The 27359-nt window shown below is 43.0% G+C and overlaps 2 protein-coding genes across 3 annotated transcripts in view; one reads left to right on the top strand and one right to left on the bottom strand.

Annotated features, from left to right (window-relative positions):
• LACTB (lactamase beta) overlaps positions 1–19041 on the top strand; it is a 101765-nt gene extending 82724 nt beyond the window's left edge. Inside the window, exon 6 of the mRNA XM_069765579.1 lies at positions 17514–19041. Coding sequence (XP_069621680.1) covers positions 17514–18021 — 508 coding nt within the window. The 3' untranslated portion in view covers positions 18022–19041. The remainder of the gene's footprint in view (positions 1–17513) is intronic.
• Positions 19042–19768: 727 nt separating this feature from the next.
• RPS27L (ribosomal protein S27 like) overlaps positions 19769–27359 on the bottom strand; it is a 31487-nt gene continuing 23896 nt past the window's right edge. For both annotated transcript variants that reach the window (XM_069765580.1, XM_069765581.1), the window contains exons 3-4: positions 21550–21660; positions 19769–20008 (exon numbers count right to left, since the gene is read on the bottom strand). In XM_069765580.1, the coding sequence (XP_069621681.1) occupies positions 19980–20008; positions 21550–21660 (140 nt within the window). In that variant the 3' untranslated portion in view covers positions 19769–19979. The remainder of the gene's footprint in view (positions 20009–21549; positions 21661–27359) is intronic.

The raw sequence follows: 27359 nt of genomic DNA, 5'->3' as shown, positions 1-27359 counted from the left end.
TTCCTTGGGCCTGCTGCTCTGCTAGATAAGTGCTTCTAGTTTGTTTTCTGTTTTTTCTGTCCAGCTTGTTATTATCTTTTGCTGGAAGCTCTGAGAAGCAAAGGGGTGCACCGCCGTGCTGTTAGTTCGGCACGGTGGGTCTTTTTTGCCCCTTTGCGTGGTTTTCGTTTTAGGGTTTTTTGTAGACTGCATAGTTCTCTTTGCTATCCTCGCTCTGTCTAGAATATCGGGCCTCACTTTGCTGAATCTATTTCATTCCTACGTTTGTCTTTTCATCTTGCTAACAGTCATTATATGTGGGGGCTGCCTATTCCTTTGGGGTATTTCTCTGAGGTAAGTCAGGCTTGTATTTCTATCTTCAGGCTAGTCAGCTCCTCAGGCAGTGCCGAGTTGCATAGGTAGTTGATAGGCGCAATCCACTGCTGCTTCCAGTTGTGTGAGGACAGTTCAGGTACTGCAGTCTACAGAGATTCCACGTCTCAGAGCTCGTCCTATTGTTTTGGGTTTTTGCCAGATCTCTGTATGTGCGCTGATTACTGCACGCTGTGTTGCCTGATTGCCAGCCATAACACTTTCCATTTTTTTAGCTACTGTAATTGCAGTAAAATTTCATGTTTATTTTCTTCAATCCCTTCTCATACGAAGACTCTCCTTTTTAGGCCGGTGTCCCACTTGCAACAGCAATGCGAGAAACGCGCGCATCTATACCCGGCACTGCGGTTGGTACTCAGGACCGGAGTGTGCGGCTGCATGAATTTCTATACAGCTGAATGCTCCGGTCTGAACCGCCGGCGGCAGTGTCGGGTATTGAGGCAACAGACTTGCGCGAGTTTCTCGCATTGCAGTTGCAAGTGGGACATCGGCCTTAGGTGTTAACTTCCATGGCTAGGCTAGATGTCACTGTTCGATGGTTGCAGTTCCATCTTTGTTAATTTTTTTTAGCACTTTTGCTACAGTATTTTGACTAAGGCTGGCATCACACTGGTGACTTGAACGGATGAGTGCAATGCGATAAAAAATAGCATTGCACTCGAACCAATGTTACACTATGGGGCAGCTCCCAGCAGCCGATTTTTTGTCGGCCGTTTTCCTCGGTCTGAGACAATCGCAGCATGCTGCGATTGTCACGGACACTCGGCCAACTCTCGGCTCACTCGCACCCATATAAGCCTATGGGTGCGAGTGGGACAGCGCACATCACTCGCATATTTTCATCCAAGTGCTGTGCGCTAAGCGCGGACCCCGGCAATGGAGGAGATGGAGAAATTAGTTTCTCCGCCTCCTTCGCAGCTGTGCTCCGATCCGCTCTGTGCGAGAGGCTTGGAGGACAGTAGCATGACATTCAGCTCCTGCTCGCAGCAGAGCAGGAGCCGAGGGTCATTAGCATATTGCATCTAATGCTCTCGCATCGGCTGCAATACGCTAGTGTGACACTGGCCAAATAGGTAAAACTGTGCTGATCATCTTTCACCTTTCTTGTGTAAAGAAATAATTTTCTTTCTCAGACGTTGTGACATTACTGAGAGCATGAAATGGGAAGGGATTGAAGTTCATTATCTGTCCTCCATAGTACACGCCTGCGCAAGGCAAGATTGCCTTATGCAGGCATGTACTACGGAGGACAGAGAATAAACTTCAATCCAATACTGCAGCCAGCATATAGCCAGCGGGTAAGGAAAGGGTGAATCAAACACCCAAAAACCCCGCCTCCATGGCTGAAGATTGTTCCCTCCAAATTCAGGTGACCGTGTCCCTTTAAATGCCGCTGTCAAACTCTGACAGCGGCATTTAACAAGCGCTTCCGGCAATCGCGGAATCCCATCGGTGACCCCCGTCATGTGATCGCGGGTCACCGGTAGGATGGCATGACAACCAGAGGTGTCCTGAAGACCTCTATGGTAGTCACTGTCGGCTTGCTGTGAGCGCCGCCCATTGGTCGGCGCTCATAGCAAGTGAGTAATTCAGCTACATACAGGTGAACTGATCATCGCCTGTATGTAGCAGAGCCAATAGGAGACTATTGAAGCATGCCAAAAGTTAAAAAAAAAAAAATTGTTTTTAAAAAAAATATTAACCCCTCTGTGACCTTAGACGTACTATCCCGTCGAGGTGCCCTGGGCTTATCTGACCCTGGACGGGATAGTACGTCATAGCCGATCGGCCGCGCTCACGGGGGGAGCGCGGCCGATCGCGGCCGGGTGTCAGCTGCTTATCGCAGCTGACATCCGGCACTATGTGCCAGGAGCGGTCACGGACCGCCCCCGGCACATTAACCCCTGGCACACCGCGATCAAAGATGATCGCGATGTGCCGGCGGTGCAGGGAAGCACCGCGCAGGGAGGGGGCTCCCTGCGGGCTTCCCTGAGCCCCCCGCAGCAACGCGATGTGATCGCGTTGCTGCGAGGGTCTCCTCACCTCCCTCCCTGCTCGAGCCCCGGATCCAAGATGGCCGCGGATCCGGGTCCTGCAGGGAGGGAGGTGGCTTCACAGAACCTGCTCAGAGCAGGCACTGTGAAGCCTGCAGCGCTGCATATCAGATCAGTGATCTGACAGAGTGCTGTGCAAACTGTCAGATCACTGATCTGTGATGTCCCCCCCTGGGACAAAGTAAAAAAGTAAAAAAAAAATTTTCCAAATGTGTAAAAAAAATAAAAAAAAATATTCCAAAATAATGAAAAAAAAAAAAAAATATTATTCCCATAAATACATTTCTTCATCTAAATAAAAAAAAAAAACAATAAAAGTACACATATTTAGTATCGCCGCGTCCGTAACGACCCGACCTATAAAACTGTCCCACTAGTTAACCCCTTCAGTAAACACCGTAAGAAAAAAAAAAAAAAAAACGAGGCAAAAAACAACGCTTTATTATCATACCGCCGAACAAAAAGTGGAATAACACGCGATCAAAAGGACAGATATAAATAATCATGGTACCGCTGAAAGCGTCATATTGTCCCGCAAAAAAAGAGCCGCCATACGGCATCATCAGCAAAAAAATAAAAAAGTTATAGTCCTGAGAATAAAGCGATGCAAAAATAATTATTTTTTCTGTAAAATAGTTTTTATCGTATAAAAGCACCAAACCATAAAAAAATGATATAAATGAGGTATCGCTGTAATCGTACTGACCCGAAGAATAAAACTGATTTATCAATTTTACCAAACGCGGAACGGTATAAACGCCTCCCCCAATAGAAATTCATGAATAGCTGGCTTTTGGTCATTCTTCCTCACAAAAATCGGAATAAAAAGCGATAAAAAAAATGTCACGTGCCCAAAAATGTTTTCAATAAAAACGTCAACTCGTCCCGCAAAAAACAAGACCTCACATGACTCTGTGGACCAAAATATGGAAAAATTATAGCTCTCAAAATGTGGTATTGCAAAAAATATTTTTTGCAATAAAAAGGGTCTTTCAGTTTGTGACGGCTGCCAATCATAAAAATCCGCTAAAAAACTCGCTATAAAAGTAAATCAAACCCCCCTTCATCACCCCCTTAGTTAGGGAAAAATAAAAAAAAATGTATTTATTTCCATTTTCCCATTAGGGCTAGGGCTAGGGTTAGGGCTAGGGTTAGGGCTAGGGTTAGGGTTAGGGTTAGGGCTAGGGTTAGGGCTAGGGTTAGGGTTAGGGCTAGGGTTAGGGCTAGGGTTAGGGCTAGGGTTAGGGCTAGGGTTAGGGTTAGGGCTAGGGTTAGGGCTAGGGCTAGGGTTAGGGCTAGGGTTAGGGCTAGGGTTAGGGCTAGGGTTAGGGTTAGGGTTGGGGCTACAGTTAGGGTTGGGGCTAAAGTTAGGGTTAGGGTTTAGATTACATTTACAGTTGGGAATAGGGTTGGAATTAGGGTTAGGGGTGTGTTTAGATTAGGGTTTCAGTTATAATTGGGGGGTTTCCACTGTTTCGGCACATCAGGGGCTCTCCAAACATGACATGGCGTCCGATCTCAATTCCAGCCAATTCTGCGTTGAAAAAGTAAAACAGTGCTCCTTCCCTTCCGAGCTCTCCTGTGTGCCCAAACAGGGGTTTACCCCAACATATGGGGTATCAGCGTACTCAGGACAAATTGGACAACAACTTTTGTGGACCAATTTCTCCTGTTACCCTTGGGAAAATACAAAACTGGGGGCTAAAAAATAATTTTTGTGGGAAAACAAAAAGATTTTTTATTTTCACGGCTCTGCGTTATAAACTGTAGTGAAACACTTGGGGGTTCAAAGTTCTCACAACACATCTAGATAAGTTCATTGAGGGGTCTAGTTTCCAATATGGGGTCACTTGTGGGGGGTTTCTACTGTTTAGGTACATTAGGGGCTCTGCAAACGCAATGTGACGCCTGCAGACCAATCCATCTAAGTCTGCATTCCAAATGATGCTCCTTCCCTTCCGAGCCCTCCCATGCGCCCAAACGGTGGTTCCCCCCCACATATCGGGTATCAGCGTACTCAGGACAAATTGGACAACAACATTTAGGGTCCAATTTCTCCTGTTACCCTAGGGAAAATACAAAACTGGGGGCTAAAAAATAATTTTTGTGGGAAAAAAATTTTGTTTTATTTTTATGGCTCTGCATTATAAACTTCTGTGAAGCCCTTGGTGGGTCAAAGTGCTCACCACACATCCAGATAAGTTCCTTAGGGGGTCTACTTTCCAAAATGGTGTCACTTGTGGGGGGTTTCAATGTTTAGGCACATCAGTGGCTCTCCAAACGCAACATGGCGTCCCATCTCAATTCCTGTCAATTTTGCATTGAAAAGTCAAACGGCGCTCCTTCCCTTCCGAGCTCTCCCATGCGCCCAAACAGTGGTTTACTGCCACATATGGGGTATCAGCGTACTCGGGACAAATTGGACAACAACTTTTGAGGTCCAATTTCTTCTCTTACCCTTGGAAAAATAAAAAATTGGGGGCAAAAATATAATTTTTGTGAAAAAATATGATTTTTTATTTTTACGGTTCTGCATTATAAACTTCTGTGAAGCACTTGGTGGGTCAAAGTGCTCACCACACATCCAGATAAGTTCCTTAGGGGGTCTACTTTCCAAAATGGTGTCACTTGTGGGGGGTTTCAATGTTTAGGCACATCAGTGGCTCTCCAAACGCAACATGGCGTCCCATCTCAATTCCTGTCAATTTTGCATTGAAAAGTCAAATAGCGCTCCTTCCCTTCCGAGCTCTCCCATGCGCCCAAACAGTGGTTTACTGCCACATATGGGGTATCAGCGTACTCAGGACAAATTGGACAACAACTTTTTGGGTCCAATTTCTCCTGTTACCCTTGGTAAAATAAAACAAATTGGAGCTGAAGTAAATTTTTTGTGTAAAAAAGTTAAATGTTCATTTTTATTTAAACATTCCAAAAATTCCTATTAAACACCTGAAGGGTTAATAAACTTCTTGAATGTGGTTTTGAGCACCTTGAGGGGTGCAGTTTTTAGAATGGTGTCACACTTGGGCATTTTCTATCATATAGACCCCTCAAAATGACTTCAAATGAGACGTGGTCCCTAAAAAAAAATGGTGTTGTAAAAATGAGAAATTGCTGGTCAACTTTTAACCCTTATAACTCCCTAACAAAAAAAAAAAATTGGTTCCAAAATTATGCTGATGTAAAGGAGACATGTGGGAAATGTTACTTATTAAGTATTTTGTGTGACATATCTCTGTGATTTAATTGCATAAAAATTCAAAGTTTGAAAATTGCGAAATTTTCAAAATTTTCGCCAAATTTCCGTTTTTTTCACAAATAAACGCAGGTACTATCAAAGAAATTTTACCACTATCATGAAGTACAATATGTCACGAGAAAACAATGTCAGAATCACCAGGATCCGTTGAAGCGTTTCGGAGTTATAACCTCATAAAGGGACAGTGGTCAGAATTGTAAAAATTGGCCTGGTCATTAACGTGCAAACCACCCTTGGGGGTAAAGGGGTTAAAAACATTAAAAAAATATAAAAGTATAAATCACCCCCTTTCGCCTCATTCAAAATAAAACACTAAAAAAACACATACATATTTGGTATCGCCCGATCTATCAATAAAAAAAAAAAAGGATTAACCTGATCGCTAAACGGCATAGCGAGAAAAAAGTCAAAATGCCAGAATTAATTTTTTTTTGGTCGCCATTAAAATGCAATAACGGGTGATCGTATCTGCACCAATATGGTAGCAATAAAAATGTCAGCTCGGCACGCAAAAAATAAACCCTCACCCAACCCGAGATCACAAAAAATGGAGGCGCAACGGGTCTCGGAATACGGCAAAACTTTATAGCAAACTTTTGGATTTTTTTTTTTACCACTTAAATAAAAAAGAACCTAGACATGTCTATGAACTCGTAATGACCTGGAGAATCATAATGGCAGGTCAGTTTTAGCATTAGGTGAACATGGTAAAAAATAATCCAAAAACCCATTGTGGAATTGCATTTTTTTGTAATTTCACCGCACGTGGATTTTTTTTCCCGTTTTTGAGTACACAATATGGTAAAACCAATGGTGTAGTTCAAAAGAACAATTTGTCCCGCAAAAAAACAAGCCCTCATATGGCCATATTGATGGAAAAATAAAGTTATGACTCTGGGAAGAAGGGGAGCGAAAAATAGAAATGCAAAAATGAAAAATGGCAGGGTCTTGAAGGAGTTAGGCTACGTTCACATTAGCGTTCCGCTAATGTGCGTCGCTGTTGCGTCGGCGACGCAGCGGCGACGCGCCCCTATGTTTAACATGGGGGACGCGTGCGTTTTTTTGTTGCGTTTTCCGACACGTGCGTCGTTTCCGACGCTAGCGTCGGATGCAAGAAAATGCAACAAGTTGCATTTTTCGTGCGTCCGATTTTCGTCAAAAAACGACGCACGCGTCGCAAAACGCAGCGTTTTTGCGTGCGTTTGCGCGCGTTTTTTTGTGCGTCGTGCGACGCAGCGGCGCGCAACGCTAATGTGAACGTAGCCTTAGGTAATACCCTTTCATAGTCAGCTGTCTGCCTTAGCGTCTGCAGGCTATAGTGACCTGTTCAGAAGTTAGCGACATTTAGATGGTAAAAATACACTTTTTCATTTATGCTATGTCACTTTGTCACCGGCTAAAAAAGATTAAAATAGATAAATCTCCGGGTCCGGATGGCATACACCCACGAGTACTAAGAGAACTAAGTAATGTAATAGATAAACCATTATTTCTTATTTTTAGGGACTCTATAGCGACAGGGTCTGTTCCGCAGGACTGGCGCATAGCAAATGTGGTGCCAATATTCAAAAAGGGCTCTAAAAGTGAACCTGGAAATTATAGGCCAGTAAGTCTAACCTCTATTGTTGGTAAAATATTTGAAGGGTTTCTGAGGGATGTTATTCTGGATTATCTCAATGAGAATAACTGTTTAACTCCATATCAGCATGGGTTTATGAGAAATCGCTCCTGTCAAACCAATCTAATCAGTTTTTATGAAGAGGTAAGCTATAGGCTGGACCACGGTGAGTCATTGGACGTGGTATATCTCGATTTTTCCAAAGCGTTTGATACCGTGCCGCACAAGAGGTTGGTACACAAAATGAGAATGCTTGGTCTGGGGGAAAATGTGTGTAAATGGGTTAGTAACTGGCTTAGTGATAGAAAGCAGAGGGTGGTTATAAATGGTATAGTCTCTAACTGGGTCGCTGTGACCAGTGGGGTACCGCAGGGGTCAGTATTGGGACCTGTTCTCTTCAACATATTCATTAATGATCTGGTAGAAGGTTTACACAGTAAAATATCGATATTTGCAGATGATACAAAACTATGTAAAGCAGTTAATACAAGAGAAGATAGTATTCTGCTACAGATGGATCTGGATAAGTTGGAAACTTGGGCTGAAAGGTGGCAGATGAGGTTTAACAATGATAAATGTAAGGTTATACACATGGGAAGAGGGAATCAATATCACCGTTACACACTGAACGGGAAACCACTGGGTAAATCTGACAGGGAGAAGGACTTGGGGATCCTAGTTAATGATAAACTTACCTGGAGCAGCCAGTGCCAGGCAGCAGCTGCCAAGGCAAACAGGATCATGGGGTGCATTAAAAGAGGTCTGGATACACATGATGAGAGCATTATACTGCCTCTGTACAAATCCCTAGTTAGACCGCACATGGAGTACTGTGTCCAGTTTTGGGCACCGGTGCTCAGGAAGGATATAATGGAACTAGAGAGAGTACAAAGGAGGGCAACAAAATTAATAAAGGGGATGGGAGAACTACAATACCCAGATAGATTAGCGAAATTAGGATTATTTAGTCTAGAAAAAAGACGACTGAGGGGCGATCTAATAACCATGTATAAGTATATAAGGGGACAATACAAATATCTCGCTGAGGATCTGTTTATACCAAGGAAGGTGACGGGCACAAGGGGGCATTCTTTGCGTCTGGAGGAGAGAAGGTTTTTCCACCAACATAGAAGAGGATTCTTTACTGTTAGGGCAGTGAGAATCTGGAATTGCTTGCCTGAGGAGGTGGTGATGGCGAACTCAGTCGAGGGGTTCAAGAGAGGCCTGGATGTCTTCCTGGAGCAGAACAATATTGTATCATACAATTATTAGGTTCTGTAGAAGGACGTAGATCTGGGTATTTATTATGATGGAATATAGGCTGAACTGGATGGACAAATGTCTTTTTTCGGCCTTACTAACTATGTTACTATGTTACTATGTTACTTTGCATTAATTTCTGAAAATCACCTGAAGGGTTAATAAACTACCTGATACAAGGTTTCAATATGTCGAGGGGTGCCGTTTTTAAAATGGTATCACTTTTGGGGTTTTCCAATACATAAGACCCCAAGTTTGACCTGCCCCCTAATTTGCATAATGAATATATGTACGGTATATACTTAAAAAAAAAAAAAAAAACCTTCTGCAGGAAGGTGCCAGCCTCTGCAGCATAATCACATGTTTAGTGTGCCAAGAACACATTTTCTTCATGTTATTCAGCTTGGAGAAAAAAAAAACAATTTGAAAATGGTGCCTGCTGCTCCTGCGCAGTAGCTGCTGTCGGTGTTTATAGCTGTGATCCGATAGCTGCTACTGCGCATGCGCCATCTTACTGGAGAAGAAAAAATAATCCTCCAAGATGGCGCTGCCCGAACCCTGCGCAGTAGAAGCAAATCAAAATAAAAAGAAAAAACTAGTAAATCAAACCCCTCTTTATCACCCTCTTAGTTAGGTAAAAATAATAAAATAAAAAAAATGTATTTTTTTCCATTTGGGTTGGGCTAGGGTTGGGGATAGGGTTCGGGTTGGGGCTAGAGTTGGAGTTGAGCTAGGGTTAGTGTTGGGCTAGGGTTAGGGTTGGAGTTAGGGTTTTGTTGGGTTAGCGTTTTATTGGGGTTTGGGTATGTGCACACGTCCGGATTTCTTGCAGAAATTTCCTGAAGAAAACCGGAAATTTTCTGCAAGAAATCCGCGGTTTTTTTTCGCGTTTTTTTTTTTCGCGTTTTTTTTTAGCATTCTGCAAGCGTAATTAGCTTGCTGAATGCTAAAGTTTTCCAAGCGATCTGTAGCATCGCTTGGAAAACTGACTAACAGGTTGGTCACACTTGTCAAACATAGTGTTTGACAAGTGTGACCAACTTTTTACTATAGATGCTGCCTATGCAGCATCAATAGTAAAAGATAGAATGTTTAAAAATAATAAAAATAAAAAAACAGACAGCCGATCTCCTCGGCGGCGTCCGTTCCTATAGATGGTTTGTGTGTGAAGGACCTTCGATGACGTCGCGGCTTGTGATTGGTCACGTGAGCGGTCACGCGACCAATCACAACACCTCGACGTCATCGCAGGTCCTTCACACAGACCATCTAAAGGAACGGAACCGGCAGCATGCAGCGGAGAGGCGGGAACACTCCTGGGGCCATCAGAGGGTGAGTATATCACTATTTTTTATTTTAATTCTTTTTTTTTACCAATTATATGGTGCTCAGTCCGTGGAGGAGAGTCTCCTCTCCTCCACCCTGGGTACCAACTGCACATAATCTGCTTACTTCCCGCATGGTGTGCATAGCCCCATGCGGAAAGTATGCAGATCAATGCACTCCTAGGTGTGCGGAATCCCCGCAATTCTGCATATTTAATGAACATGTTGCTTTTTTTTCCGCGATGTGATTTTTTCGCGGAAAAAAATGCAACATTTGCACAAAAAATGCGGAATACCCTGCAAATAATAGGAGGCATATGTTAGCGTTTTTATAGTGCAAAAACGCGAAAAAAATGCGAAAAATCCTGAACGTGTGCACATGGCCTTTTATGGTTAGGGTTAGGTGTGTGTTGGGGGTTAGGGCTGTGTGAGGCTATGTGCACACGTCAGGATTTTCCGCAGAATTTTCCTGAACAAAACCGGACTTTTTCTGCAGGAAATCCACATACGTTTTCACATTTTTTTTTCCAGAGCTTCCCAATGCATTAAATAGCAGCAAAAACGTGAAAAATCCACAAAATTAATGAACATGCTGCGTTCTTTACCGCAATGTGTTTTTTTTTTTTCGCGGAAAAAACGCATCATGTCCACAAAAATTGCACAATACATTAAAAATGATGGGATGCTTATTTATGTTTTTTTTCCGCCAAAAAAAGCACGAAAAATCCTGAATGTGTGCACATATCCTTAGGGTTGGAGTTAGAATTGGGGATATCCAATGTTTAGGTACATCAGTGGGTCTCCAAACGCGACATGGCGCTCGCCATTGATTCCAGCCAATTTTGTGTTCAAAAAGTCATACAGTGTTTCCTCCATTCTGAGCTCTGCCATGCGCCCTAATAGTGGCTTTCCCCCACATACGGGGTATCGGCGTACTCAGGGGAACTGGAACAACAAATTTGGTCCATTTTCTCCTAATACCCTTGTGAAAATAAAGTCTGGGGCTAAAGTAAAGTTTTTGTGAAAACAGTAAAATGTTCATTTTTTCCTTCTACATTGCTTTAGTTCTCATGAAGCACCTAAAGGTTAATAATCTTCTTTATTGTGGTTTTGAGCACCTTGAGGGGTGCAGTTTTTAGAATGGTGTCACGTTTGGGTATTTTCTGTCTTATTGACCCCCAAAACTCACTTCAAATGTAAACTTTGTTGAAAAAATGAGAAGTCGCTGGCCAACTTTTAACCTTTATATCGTCCTAACCACACAAAAAAAATTGTTTCCAAAATTGTGCTAATGTAAAGTAGAGATGTGGGAAATGTTATTTATTAACTATTTTGTGCAATATCACTCTGATTTAAAGACACAAAAATTAAAAGTTTGAAAATTGCTAAAGTTTCAAAATTTTTGCCAAATTTCCTTTTTTTTCCCCCATAAATAAACGCAAGTCATATCGAAGAAATTTTACTACTCACAAGTACAATATGTCACAAAAAACAGTCTCCGAATCAGTGGGATCCGTTGAAGCATTCCAGAGTTATAACCTCATAAAGTGTCAGTGGTCAGAACTGTAAAAATTAGCCTGGTCATTAAGTACAAGATTGGCTCTGTCACTAAGGGGTTAAAGAAGTTGTTCCACAATCAAAACACTATCTGCACCCACAATAAGTATTTAAACATTGGCGTTCTCAACACTATTATCCCCATTTAATAACAGGGTTCTGGGTCCAGTCTCAATCTTTATGTTCCTTCTCATGATCAGTGGGCCCCCCAGCTATCAGACACTTATCTGTTTCTTGGACAGGTGGTAAGTTATAATTATAGGACAAGCTCAAATGGTATAATCTCCGTCCAATTTCTATGATAGGCATGAAAATGACATACATCAAGCTTATACTTTTTCATGGCACTATGATTTTAAGTTTTGTATTTAAAAAGGTTATCTTATACCTACAATGCCCTTTATAAATATCTTATTTTTAACCCTTAGCTTCTTCTGTAATTTGCTTTATTATATCATTTCCTACCATTTTTCCTGTATAGCTCATCCCTATATTTGCTTTTTTTTTCTTAAGCTTTCTGTTATGTTTGATTTGAGGGGAGTCTGAGAGGATGACCATGCAGTCACTTAGCAGCTTCTATAACTCACACTGAAACAGGCTGTCATCAGGCAGCGGCACTGTGGTCACTTTACACAGCTTTTGGTTCTGTCCCTGCCATACCCTGATGGCCCTTGCCACACTTCAGTCGTCAATGTCACCAGGGCCGGCTCCAGGTTTTTGAGGGCCCCGGGCAAAAGAGTCTCGGTGGGCCTCCCCTTTAACACACACCACAATTCATGATCGCATATAACACAGCCATGTAGTATATAACACAGCCCACGTAGTATATAGCACAGCCACGTAGCATATAACACAGCCATGTAGTATATAACAGCCCACGTAGCATATAACACAGCCACGTAGTATATAGCACAGCCCACGTAGCATATAACAGCCCATATAGTATATAGCACAGCCACATATTATATAACACAGCCCATGTAGTATATAGAACAGCCATGTAGTATACAGCACAGCCCCCTCCCCCCAAGAATGGCCCCATAGTCCAGTACTCACTGTTATAGTTACAAAAAAAAACACCTCACCTCTCAACGTTCCCGCGCCGCGCTGCTCCCTCCCTGCTCCGGTCTCGGTGGCTGCCGCTGCACTGCCTGACACACAGCGAGTGCGCGATGACATCATCGCGCACCCGCAGCGGCAGTGTCAAAGTGGGGAATGATGGGAGAGGGAGCATCAGGTGACGCTCTCTCCTCCATCATTTGCTTTGAACTTTACCGGCAGACGCAGGTAAAGTTCAAAGCGGCGGCGGAGGGAGTTAGCGCTTGCGACAGGCGGGCCCCCCTGACTCACAGGGGCCCCATAGCAGCTGCGTGATGTGCCGCTAGCTGAGGGCCCCTGGGGAGCGGGGGCCCGAGGCACTGGCAGCTGCCTGCCCCTAACGCCGGCCCTGAATGGGCCCCCCTGTCTCGCCAGGGCCCCCGGCACTTGCCCGGATACGCCGGGTGCTGACGCCGGCCCTGAGTGTCACAGTATCTGCTTCAAACACCACTGCCTCTTTCCTTCAAAGGAATTATCATCAGAGAACGGTGATAGAAGCAGGGTAAGTGACTCCTTTTATCATCACCCCGATTATGATTAATTTGAGGGGAAAAGGTGGTGGTGTCAAAAATGGGGGCTGTGGAAGTGGTGACGGAAGTATGGTGGGGACAGAAGCAGCGGTTATTTCTCCATCACTACTAAAACAGGATGTCATCAGGTGATGACGGTGACAGTGTCGCCCCATGATGACATCCTGTTTTCAGTGGGAGCGATAAAAGCGGCAGAGAATTGACTGCAGTGCTGTCCTCCTGTGATGTCCTGTTTTGAGACTCCCTTGAACTGAAAAGAAAAAGATATAGGGAATAGCAGGATAGGGAGAATTGTAGAAAAATGTATACTAAAGCTATAATTTATAATGGTATTATAAGTATAGGACCGCCTCTATAGTGACTAATAGCCATACTTGTCGTGTACGATGTGTTTCACGTTTGTATTGGTTAATCATTTACCATTAGTTTATCGTTGCTGCTCTGAGACGTAATTTCTGTAGCTTTCAGTAAAGCAGCTGACGCCCAAGCAAAGATCTATGTGGAATCCTTCAGCATGAAGGAATGCTAGGAGCAGTGGTCAAGAAACCACAAAAACATGCCACAATGATGAATTTGTCTCCAAATGTGCACAATAATTGTATGTCCTGGAGTGACCCTCCCAACAAAGAGCTCTCCTACTGCCGTTACTGTAGTCCTACTACATGATGGAGAATCACACACTGGGGAGATGGATCAAAAACTCTTCTCCTTCCGAATCCAAATGCATTTACCTTTTCTTTTTGGAGGTATTTAGGCGGTCACCATGTGCAACACTACACTTTTCCTTATATCTCTTCAGTGACAATTATGTGAAAAACAGGAAGTTACATGAACGTGTTTAAAGCCATGGAGAAACCTTTAGCAGGTTGTGAGCTGTTTTTACATTCTTGGTGCTATTAATGAACCCAAGCAGCTGCATCTACCAGCAGCTGAGATTCCTCATGTTGAGGGCAAAAACTCAAAAAAGCACAAGTGTGTATTAAGCCACTTTAGTTCCTTCTGCTTCAGGTCGGCCAGAAGATACTTTTTTTTTCCTCATTTTCATAGTTTCACTTCTACAATATTTGATTCTATGATGATATCACCCCCTGCTGGTGGTCCTATGCATTTACACTTTTGTCTCCAGCCCAGCTTGTATTTTAGAGATGATGACACACTGTCTAATTATAATCTACTTATGATAAAGTCAGTGAGATGTATTTTTATGTGAAAAAACATGTATTACAAGAGGAAATAACATTCTTTTGTATGAGCTTGTACTATTCACAATGTAAACATAACCTTCCTCTATATACTTCCCTTTCTATAAACTTTCTCATGCAGTACAGATTAATAACTAATTTAGGTAAATGGTGTAAATTGCACAATATTGTCCACTGACCAATAGACAGCCATTTCTGCTCCATCCACAGGAGCACGTCTGTGTGTTCTATGCGAGAGCCATTGATACACATCTCCTAGAGAGCAAAAGTTCGTTAGAAATCTGAAGCGCTGGATCCTTCTGTCTCCAGACATCATGTGGTGAGAGTCCTAATACACGTTATACTATTGGCCAATCCCACTAATGTTACTCCGATAGGTATGGACGCCTGAATGGGGCTGTCCACCCCTACAGAAAAGACCCTAAGGGGTGGATTCACACATTAAGGCCGGTTATTGATGTGAGAGACGACGGCCTTATTACTACTCCCGGTGGAAAAAATGTACGGATTATAGGTATACCGTACGTGCTGTGGGAATCCTATGGATTTTCACCACAACTTTTATGTAGTGAGAAAAAGTTGAAGCTACATATCACAACAAAATCGGCTATGACTTTTTAGCCATTTAACAGCATCATATTTATTCTGTGTGCGGACAAACCTTAATTCTTCATTCAGGCAGCCATAAAGCAAGATCCAGGACCAATATGGTTTAAATGAGCTGACGTTACATCACTTTGTGGAGCTAGGGTCTTTTGGCTCGAAAACAAACCCTTGAATATGGTTGTCTGAATAAAGACTTTGGGCAATAGTCACATGTCATATTTGTTGCACATGTGTACACCATCTGGGCAAAATTACTGGGACGCCTACACCTTACCCCTACAGGAGCTTTTATGACATCCACTTTTCTGGGATAGAAGGTGTCTGCGAGAACTTTTGCTTATTCATCCAGAAGAGCATTTGTGAGATCAGACACTGATGTGGGAGATGACTGGACTTAAAACTAACTTCTAGTTCAGTCCAGTGATCTTTGTGGTGGATGAATGTGATATTAACCCTATCAAACTTGCCCAACCATGCCTTTATGGACCTTGTTTGTGTACTTGGCCACAGAAAAATGGAAGCATAAAATTTTACAAATGTCTTGGTATTCTGAAGCACTAAATGTGATTGGTGACAGCCGTCAATGCTCACTTCTGCACTGGAATGATGTACAGTAGATGACATTACAACCTGCACACCTTCCAAGACGTGTGCATGATTGGTAGGTATTGTACATGTGTCCTATTCTCACTGACAGTCCACCCACCCCAACTTAAAGGTTGCCTGGTCTTCTGATAAGTTCAAGTGCACATGCTGTCAGGATTCATCAGTATTGATGGTGAGAGTAGATGCTCACATGACTACCAGTATGTGATTTGCATACATGTAGCCACATGCCAACTAGAGGTGTGTGGCTTTTCTCAATTCACTTGAGAGTAGCCAGGCATGTCTAGTCTGAATGTGGCCAGAAGTATGCCAATCGCATGTTTGCAGTTCCACTCTAACTGGCAATACTAAAGAATCCTAACAATATGCACTTGCATGCGGTCAGGATTCAGAAGTCTAATCACATGATGACTGCAGACCTTTATCAGAGGATTGGACCACCCTTGTAACCTGCATTAGATTTATTATTCAAACCTCTAAATTGTTTTTAGTAGAGCATAGTCTGGCATCTTTCTGCATGCAGCAGTGTCCAATGATGACTTGATCTTATCACACTTCATTACCTGAAGCTATAATGCCAAATAGGCAGGTCCAAGGGCGAGAAAAGGTTGTGGACTGTCATAGAATTACCATGCGTGTCGTAAACAACACAGTAACTCCAGAAGGATAGATGTGAAATGGATGGTTCTCTGTCAGATTCAATGACATCAGAAAATACAGATCTGTGGAGGTCATCAAGCATATGTCTGGGTTGTTCACACATTCTGCCTGATACTTTATTTTTCAGGCGGTTAGACACAAAAAAGCCACATCAGCCCTCACGTGAGAAATGACATGGGTTCAGTGCAGTGTTGTAATGTGTGACACTAGTGTAAGACCACATGGATGTGTTTCACCTCTACATGAGACATTGACTGCAGGAAATGGTGGTAAAACAGTGTGTGATGTGGTTATTGCTGTTCATATAGAATTTGTTTCACTAGGTAAAGTTACATATGTAGGTTTAGAACCTACTATATATAGGAATTTCATATGACATATCATCATTAAAAAGATAGGTTTGGAATAAACTTATTTCAAAAAGAACCTGTGACATTGAATAGTCACTACTTGAACAACCTTTACTCAATGACCATATTCTGCGTGTAAATTAAAAACTGCTTGTACTCCCCTCCAGTGCCAGGTCTACTTTGACTGTCACATGTGCGTGGCAGCCAATCAGCTGCTGCTAATGGGCAGTTTCACGCACTTCTTTCGGATGAAATGGACATCTAGAAGAAGTGAGAGCAGCAGCAGTTTTGACTTTTCCTGATGTCAGTTTCGTCCAGAGGAAGCGAGAGAAGTGGCCTGTTAGTAGTCACTGATTGGATACAGAGCTCAAGCGAGCGAGCCCCACCCTGACATCGCTAGACCAGCACCGAAGGGGCGCACAAGCAGTTTTTATTTTACATGGCAGAATATGGTAATTGAGAAGACAACCATTGATAAGCGAGCACGGATAGCGTGTTATCAGCATGCTCAGGTCTAATCAGAGTATCTCGGCGTGCTCCAATAATATGTTTGTCCCTGCAGCTACTTGATTTGCGGCTGTTGGGCAGTCGCCGCTGTGTTGTGGCTGTCTAAATCTTGAGCATGCTCAGATAACACGATATCCAAGCACATCCGCTCATTACTATAGACAACCTTTAAGTCTGAACTGCCAGAAACATGTTACAGGGGAGGTTATTAATATATAGGTTTGTGTAAAAAGACTTGGTATAACATGTATTTTATTAATTGTGCTCCTTGCTAATTTTTGGCTTAGGAGTCCAGTGGGTGGTCCTCAATCAGTGACTGAGTGATGGCCACTTATACAGAGAAGGCTGTCATGGTAGCACCACTCCCTTGTTATTCCAACAAAACTACGAATCAATCGGTTGCTAATGAGTTGCACAGCATTTTCACAGTGTCAGGTTCCTGTAAGCTTGGCATGTATCATCATGGTCATGAAGAGATTTGCAGATTATCTTAATTTTGTCTCCTACAGATTTTACAGTTTCAGCGACAAGAAGCGTTTAATAAACTGTCCATACGTCGACAACTCCTGTAAATGGGCAGGTGGAGGATTCCTATCTACTGTCAACGATCTCCTGAGGTTTGGAAATGTCCTCCTGTATAGCTACCAAGCCAAGGAAACAGCCACAATGTTGCCTGGATATCTAAAAGCAGACACAGTTTCCATGATGTGGAAACAAGTTCCTAATACTGAAATGTCCTGGGATAGAGACGGAAAGTATGCCATGGGCTGGGGAACGGTGGAAGGAAAGCAGGACTTTGGGCAGTGTAAGTGCCAGAAGCATTACGTGTCGCACACAGGAGGAGCAGTCGGAGCTAGCAGTGTCTTGCTTATCCTGCCTGGGGAAGACGATCAGACGATGATCCCGCCAAGTGGAGTTGTGGTGACTATACTAGCCAATATGCAAGGTACAGGGCTCAACACCACGGCCTTAAAAATTGCACTGGAATTTGAGAAAGTCAAGTCAGCCCAGTCATAAGCTGCCATATTTTAAATGGAGTGATTTTATAACCTTACACAAAAATGAAAAATCTTAAAAGTAATTAACTGGTATAATTTACTAAGAAAAATCTACTAAATGTTTTCAAAACATTTTTACATTAAACCTTACAGCATTTACTTTTTTTTTTCGCTGCATTTAAAAAAGCCATACTTTTCAAAAGCATTATTGCCTGTCAGTGATAAACCGATGGCCTATTAGGCCTATGCCTGGGCTCTGGAGGTCACTTAGGGGTTCAGCTTCTGAGGTCACCGCTGGGTATCTAGGCAAAATGCTTATGGTGAAGCACAATGATCCCATCCTCCCCAGTACCAAACACCTTAGATACCCAGTCACTATTTACCGCGGCATCTAGCGGATTTATCTGCTGGGGTCAGAGGGAATTTGGTATTAGCAGCTATGACAGGAGCCTGGCAGTGTATTAGCCACTATCCTAGGAATACAGTGGGCAGTACCTACAAGATCATTACAATGGATATATGCATCATGGTGCAGGGACAGCACCCCACTCACTACAGATGTCTGTTATAATGCCACGTAACGTCCAAGTACGGACTGATTCGCAGACCGGCAGAGGGATCCTGCTCTAAGGCTTAAGACATCACAATATGACTCATGTAAATGCATTTTATGTAGATTTGTTATACACTTTTTCAGTCTTGTGTTTTCACATTCCAGTGCTCTGGGCTCCACGCTCTGAATGTATGAACGTTCTTCACTTATCGCTGCACTACATTACCTAACTGCCTTTATACTGTGATTTTAGTGCTTAGGAATGAACTATTTAAAGGGTCTGCATCTGGTGGCTTCTGGAACTACATATCCCAGCATACTAGGACTTTCTACAGTTTTCACATTGTGCTGGATCTTGTAGGAAAGAGGATTTCCCCACACAGCATCTGTGGTTGCCGGAGTAATTGCCAGTTAGTAGTTGCAGGTTTCACTGAGGTTTTTCAATGCTGTTTGAAACTAGTGAATAAAAACGTCTGACTGTGAAAACCTGTGGTAATGCATAGTAAAACGTGTGGGGTGGCACACTACTACCATCGTAGGTGAAAGAACTTTCATATGATCTCTTCTTTTTACTATGTTACTCACTTTTTTTCTGGGTGTTTTTTTTTCCGTTGTGGAATGCAATGGATACAGCAAAAAAAGATCATCTGTGCCAAAATATATTTTCACTAGCAATAAAGTTCTTCTATCAAAATATAACAATATTGCTTTCACACCTTCATTGATTAAAGTGATTGTTCACTGTAAGAAAATTCCAGTCTACAGGAGCAGTTTGTTATATAAAACTCAGTCTTCAGGTCCTGCCCCCGAGTTTCCACCACTGCTCCCGGTGTCTGATATTGGCTGCAGCACTAATGTAATCAGCCAATCATAGTGTGGTGTCCTGTCTACACGGAAGAGCCGCTGCACCCAGGGCTGGTGAAGGGATGTTAGCGCCACAGCCAAAAGACAGCGATGGGGATGGTGAATAAAGAGTTTGTTTAAAGAAACCAACAAACTGCATACGGGAACCTGGGATTTTCTGAAAGGGGAAGCCTTTAAATATGGAAACACAAATGTACTGCAATTTACAGTATGGAACAAGTGAATCTCATTTTCAAAGTCTTTTTCAGATATTGCAGATAAAATGAGAACATGCTTTTTTGTGCAGATTTCACCCTGTGCAACGGTGCGTAGTGGAGTAAGGTGAAAGTTACAGATGAGGACAAACCTGTTCAATTGCAATTCTGCATTTATTTAGGAAATGGTTTGCACATATTCAAAGTCCAACTGCGAAAAAAATCTCCCTGAATTACAAAAGCCAACGAGATTTTGCACAATACCACAGCAAACACAGTGGTGCATGAAACCAGACATAAGGCAAATCATCCTGAGGGGTAAGTTACAAGGTGCGGCAGAACTTTCTTCTGCTACGAAGAAAAACTTCAGTGTTGCTTTCGCCTGAAGGAACAACCTGCGAACAGAGAATGTAGTGTTTAGACTTAGACTGACATCTTACACAGGAAGGTCGATATTAGCCGACAGAAGAACGCTGCCAGCAGTCTCATGGTACTGTAAATAAAATCGCAAATGATTTTATCAATGCAAAGGAGTGTGGACGGTACACAGTCACTACACTATACAAGGTCTAGGCCAAAAACAGTGGAAAAGTATATTTATTTCATAAATCAATAGTACACATGAAAATAAACAACTTTGTAATCCATTTTATCAGAAAAATTAGCTTCTTTCACTGCCAGAATTGATCAGTCTCAATCTCTCAATTGTCCTGCAAAGCAGATTGTTAATGTTCTTATTAATCTTAACTATGGACTTAACCAATTATAATGTCAAAGAATAAAATTCACGTTATATATATGCAGCAAAAATATCCACCCTGTATGCAAGTAGCCTGGATATGCTGAAAATGTTACTTTGTAGGTTTACACTTATTACTAGGGTTGAGCGACTTTTCTTTTTACAGGATCGGGTCGGGTTTCACGAAACCCGACTTTTTCAAAAGTCGGGTCGAGTGAAATCGGCCGATCCTATAGAAAAGTCGGGGTCGGTGTCAGCCAAAATACGAAACCCAAGGCAGTGCATTGGGTTTCTAATGGTTCCCAGGGCCTGAAGGAACTCTCCTTCAGGCCCTGGGATCCATATTTAAGTGTAAAATAAAGAATCAAAATAAAAAATATTGATATACTTACCCTCGGACGCACCCTGATTCTCACCGGCAACCTTCCTTCCTAAGAATGAGCGCCTGAAGGACCTTCGATGACGTCGCGGCTTGTGATTGGTCGCGTAAGCGGTCACATGGGCGTCACGCGACCAATCACAAGCCGCGACGTCATCTAAGGTCCTTCAGGCGCTGATTCTTAGGAAGGAAGGCTGCGGGTTAGAACCAGGGCGCGTCCGAGGGTGAGTATATACCTATTAGGAATATACTCACCCTCGGACGCTTCCTTCCTAAGAATTAGCGCCTGAAGGACCTTAGATGACGTCGCGGCTTGTGATTGGTCGCGCGACCAATCACAAGCCGCGACGTCATCGAAGGCCCTTCAGGAGCTCATTCTTAGGAAGGAAGGCTGTCGGTGAGAACCAGGGCGCGTCCGAGGGTGAGTATATCAATATTTTTTTATTTTTATTCTTTATTTTACACTTAAATATGAATTCCGATACCGATTCCCAATATCTTAAACATATCGGAACTTGGTATCGGAATTCCGATTCCAGATCAGAAGATCGCCGACCTCATGGCCGACCCCACACAGGGGTCGGGTCGGGTTTCATGAAACCCGACTTTGCCAAAAGTCGGCGACTTCTGAATCTGGCCGACCCGTTTCGCTCAACCCTACTTATTACATTACCAGCAGTGAGGATGAGACCTGTATAAATCCTATCAAAAGTGCCATGTTCGTTTCTGTTGCAGATTTGTATAGAGACATAAAATCCACATCCTATAAATAGAAACAAAAAACACATTTCCAATAAAAAGCCTTTGGCATACATTACCTTCTGTGAGCCTTGCTTTTCCACCTGTGGGCTGACACAGAACAGTAGAGCAGCCTACACAAAGGACAACCGTTTGTGCGTGGCTGAAAACTGTAGTGATCTTATAGCAGCCTAGAGAGAAAAGGACAAAGATTACACGTGGGTCAGCAGGCCAGAATGTGGGTATACACTGGATTAGAAGAACATGATTGTTACTTTTTTGAACAGTTATTCTACTACTTGAGAGTGATTGGACAGGCCATCAGTCACACACATTTCTATAGGCTTTAGATTGAATGGGCTATAAATAAAAGTAACGGCATAGTTTAGAGTTACCACTTATTCTGTTAAACTAAGCCTTAAAAGGGTTGTCCAGTGAAAAGCGCTGGGACCTGCACTGATCGGCAAAATGGGGAACGTTTTATGGAGCGTCAGTGCACATACTCAACCACTGCTCCATTCATTCCCTATAGGAAAGCCTAGCATTGCTTCACAGAGAATTCATAAAGCGTCAGACAGGCATCCGACCTGCTTCGCTATTTTGTAAGGCTATGTTCACATTTCCAGTCGTGATCAGTTAGAACGGATCCAGCAGCAATCCGTTAGTTCTTTTTTAAATAACTGATCTCTGCTGAATCTGTTTTTTTAACATTGAAATCTGGAAAACAGATCAGTTATTCAGTAAATCCGTTTTTCTTTCAATTGTATCGGATCCGTTTTTTTGCTTACTGTATCCCGTAAGCAAAAACAGATCCGTTACAAATTAAAGAAAAACGGATGGTTATAATTAATAAGATCTGTTTTGCATAGACTTTAATGTTAAAAAAAACGGATCCAGCAGGAATCAGTTATTTAAGAACAGACTACAAATGTGTGTCTGCACAACTTTTCTTTGCTAACAAATTGCGGCTGGATCTGTTCTAACTAGACATGGGTGACCCAAACCGTAAAGTTCAGGGTCCGTGCAGGGACACCGAACACTGACTTTGTGTTACTGTTTGGGTTCGGCAAACCAAACAAAGCATGTTAAAAGGCAGCAGCGCAGCCAATCAACAAGCTTTCCAGTGTGGGCAGTTCTGGCCCCATCACAGCCATGTCAAGTATTTGCCAGCACACTGTGTAAAATTCTTAATAACCAGCGCAGGTAAAGCTGACTGCTTTAAATAAATAATTAATTAAACGTTGTGGGGTCCCCACTAGTGATGAGCGAATATACTAGTTACTCGAGCACGCTCGGGTGTCCTCTGAGTATTTTTTAGTGCTTGGAGATTTAGTTTTCCTCACCTCATCTGAATGATTTACAGCTATTAACCAGCATAAGTACATGTGGGGGTTGCCTGGTTGCTAGGGAATCCCCACATGTAATCAAGCTGGCTAAGAGATGTAAATCATTCAGATGAGGTGAGGAAAACTAAATCTCCGAGCACTAAAAAAATACTCGGAGGTCACCCGAGCGTGCTCGGGAAATCTCAAGTAACTAGTATATTCGTTCAACACTAGTCCCCACACATTTTTGATAACCATCCAAGCTAAAGCAGACAGCTGGGGGACTGGTATTCTCAGAATGGAAAGGGGCCATGGATATTGGCCCTACCCAGCCTAAAAAAAATAGATAAACATACCAGAACCATTAATATAAAAAGACCATATTCATGGGAGATACTCTTTAAAGAGCAATATGATAATCATAGAAGAGAAAAGAGCCTATAATTCCCAAATGTAACCATATTATACTCAATAACTGCTATTTGCCATGGAAGTCGTTTAGAAAAATATATATACAACTTTATTAGTATTTAGATACAAAAAATAGGCAAACAGTAAGTGCAAATTGTAAAATCAGAATCACTGGACAGGTCAAACAACCGATGATGCAAACAGGCAGTGACCAGCAATCTATAACAGTGGGATACTCAACAAATATCAAAAATATACATATATTAATGGTGTTACATAAACAGCGTATATATGAGTAACCTCAGCATAAATATGTATAAAAATGGGCAAGATCCACATAGTACCAAGGGGTTACAGCCCCAGTGGGTGTGAAATGTGGTAAAGTCACAAGACCGGTGACAAGAAGTAAATATATAAGTACACCCATAAGGGAAGGAACCCAAATCAAAAGAATGTGCAGTGGAAGTACATCTTACCCATGTTATACCGCCAGTCACTGCACAGATACCCGAACGCGCGTTTCGCATGCAGCAGCCCCAGAAAAGGCGCATTTTGCCCGGCTTTTCCATCTTGCCCTGGTGCGCAATAGTTTTGGGGCTGATGTCAGCTGTTTTATGTCCGCTGACACCAAGCCCAGGGGTTAGTAATGGAAAGAAGTCTATAAGACACCCCATAACTAACTCAGTAGTCAAAAGAGACATGCACAGAAAAAAGTCCTTTAATTGAATGAAACTGCCCAACAATAACCCATTTATTAATGTAATAATAAAAAGGAAAACAATTTTATACTCGCCTGTCCACCAATAATTCATGATGCCGATGTCCCACAACAATCCCCAATTCTGCTATATCAGGTTGCATTGTTGAATGGTGACAAATGTTACCGCTCAGCCCGGTAACCAGCTCACTCTAAGCTGAGTGTGAGAGCACACCTGCGTATGACATGCGGTGATGTCATTAAGGTTCCTGCCGGGAGAAGGACTTGGGGATCCTAGTTAATGATAAACTTACCTGGAGCAGCCAGTGCTAGGCAGCAGCTGCCAAGGCAAACAGGATCATGTGGTGCATTAAAAGAGGTCTGGATACACATGATGAGAGCATTATACTGCCTCTGTACAAATCCCTAGTTAGACCGCACATGGAGTACTGTGTCCAGTTTTGGGCACCGGTGCTCAGGAAGGATATAATGGAGCTAGAGAGAGTACAAAGGAGGGCAACAAAATTAATAAAGGGGATGGGAGAACGACAATACCCAGATAGATTATCGAAATTAGGATTATTTAGTCTAGAAAAAAGACGACTGAGGGGCGATCTAATAACAATGTATAAGGGGACAATACAAATATCTCGCTGAGGATCTGTTTATACCAAGGAAGGTGACGGGCACAAGGGGGCATTCTTTGCGTCTGGAGGAGAGAAGGTTTTTCCACCAACATAGAAGAGGATTCTTTACTGTTAGGGCAGTGAGAATCTGGAATTGCTTGCCTGAGGAGGTGGTGATGGCGAACTCAGTCGAGGGGTTCAAGAGAGGCCTGGATGTCTTCCTGGAGCAGAACAATATTGTAACATACAATTATTAGGTTCTGTAGAAGGACGTAGATCTGGGGATTTATTATGATGGAATATAGGCTGAACTGGATGGACAAATGTCTTTTTTCGGCCTTACTAACTATCTTACTATGTTACACACAGCCACGCTCAGCTGAGTGTGATCTGGCTGTCTTGCTGAGCGGTCTTATTACTGATGTCACCTACATCTGGTTGCAAGCAATGTAACCAGATGTAGCAGAGTTGGGGATAGACGTGGGACATCATCATTATGGATTATCAGTGAACAGGTGGTGATTACTTTGAGTTTTTATTTTTATGTTAATAAATGGGAAAGAGAGGGGATTTCTCGGGGAGTGTTTTGTTCAATTAAAGGACTTTTGCCTATGGGGTTAGTAATGGGAGTGTCTGATAGACGCCTCTCCATTACTAACTCCTGGGCTTGATGTCAGCAGACATAAAACAGCTGACATCAACCCTAAAACTATTACCCCACTTGTCAACACACCAGGGCAAGTGTGAAAAGCCGAGGCTAAGCACCAGAATTGGTGCATCTAAAGGATGTGCTATTTCTGATTTGGCTGAGGCTGGTGTTTTTAGTCTGGGAAGGGGCCAATATCCATGTCCCCTTTCCAGCCTTTTAATATCAGCCTGCAGCAGTCTGTTTAACTTTTACTGGTTACTGAATATTGGAGGGACCCATGTAGTTTTTTTGCCCCTCCCCCATTTTAATAAACAGTAAAGGCTACGCAGACAGCTGTGAGCTGACATTAATAGGCTGGGAACCTTTATGGAGATTGGTCACTTCCCAGAATAACAACACCAGACCCCAGCTGTTCACTTTCCCTCAGCTGGTAGGTAAACTAAGGAGGACCCCATGCTATTTTTTCTTTTATTTATTAGCTAAATACATGTACAGTAAATTACACACGCACTGCTCTAAGTATCTCACTGACATTTATTACTATGAACAGGCGCTGACTGGTGAATACTCATCAGCGAGACCAGGCGTATGCTAAGAGTAGTACTCATCAGCCGACGCCTGACCAGCAGTAACCTTTTCACTGCTGGTCACAGCTGCTGGCTCATACTGTTATCGATGTGACCATGTGGCAACCGCAGCGCTGTGACCGGAGGTCGCATATAAGTTACCACCAATCAGAGCCTGTGTTTCCCACGCTGTCACAAAGATGACAGTGTGGGAACTTGCTGGATGTTCGGGTCCCCCATTCATTTGAATGGGGTCCGGGTTCGAGTAATGTTTTGATAACCAAACTTTTTCATAAAGTTCAGCTAAACTACATGGACCTGAACATCCAAGGGTCCACCCTTCCCTAGTTCTAATTGATCGTGACTGAACATATGAACAGCTCACAGAGATACAAATCCCTTCAGTGCCAAATACTGCGGGTCTCAGCGGTGTCATCTGTAGTAAACTCCTAATCAGTACAAACAGGTTTTGAAATCAACCTAAACAAAATATAAAACTCTTGGGTCCATCATTATAAATAGCACTATTGTGCTCAATCTAAACTGCAGTATGACTTTGTATGTAAAGAATTATCTGGAGATCTTGCACCTGTAATGTTCACGTTATCTGGGGGGTTTTAACCTCTATATTGTTTTAATCAAGTTTTAATGTTCTAATTTAGAGTTCAAAAATATTTGATTTTTTTCCCTTTAAAGGTACCGTCACACATAGCGACGCTGCAGCGATACCGACAACGATCCGGATCGCTGCAGCGTCGCTGTTTGGTCGCTGGAGAGCTGTCACACAGACAGCTCTCCAGCGACCAACGATCCCGAGGGCCGCGCTTAGTAACCCGATGTTTACCCTGGTTACCATCCTAAAAAGTAAAAAAACAAACGCTACATACTTACCTTCCGCTGTCTGTCCTCGGCGCTCTGCTTCTCTGGTCTGGCTGTGAGCGCCGGGCAGCCAGAAAGCAGAGCGGTGACGTCACCGCTCTGCTTTCCGGCTGACCGACGCTCACAGCCAGAGCAGGAGGAGTGCAGAGCACAGCGCTGGAGGACAGACGGCTGTAGGTAAGTATGTAGTGTTTGTTTTTTTACTTTTAGGATGGTAACCAGGGTAAACATCGGGTTACTAAGCGCGGCCCTGCGCTTAGTTACCCGATGTTTACCCTGGTTACCAGCGAAGACATCGCTGAATCGGTGTCACACACGCCGATTCAGCGATGTCTACGGGGAGTCCAGCGACGAAATAAAGTTCTGGACTTTCTTCCCCGACCAGCGATCTCCCAGCAGGGACCTGATCTCTGCTGCCTGTCACACTGGACGATATCGCTAGCGAGGACGCTGCAACGTCACGGATCGCTAGCGATATCGTCTAGTGTGACAGTACCTTAACTTTTACTTTTTTTCCCTTTATCGCAAGCAGGATTACAATGAAAGATAACGCCTATATAAAGATAAAAGAGGATTACACCATTTGCAGTAGGTGATGTCACAGCTCCCCACCCTACTTGCTTCCTTGCACTATGACCTCTGCCCAGATTACAGAGCATGCCTACAAATTCTCCTCAATAAGTCAATGCATCAGCTCCATACTATTATTATTTTCTATAATCATGTGGCTGATATAA

The sequence above is a fragment of the Ranitomeya imitator genome, chromosome 4, assembly GCF_032444005.1.
Source record: "Ranitomeya imitator isolate aRanImi1 chromosome 4, aRanImi1.pri, whole genome shotgun sequence".
NCBI lineage: Eukaryota > Metazoa > Chordata > Amphibia > Anura > Dendrobatidae > Ranitomeya > Ranitomeya imitator.
Note: the sequence above shows the minus strand (reverse complement) of the source record. Positions and strands in the feature narration are given on the sequence as shown.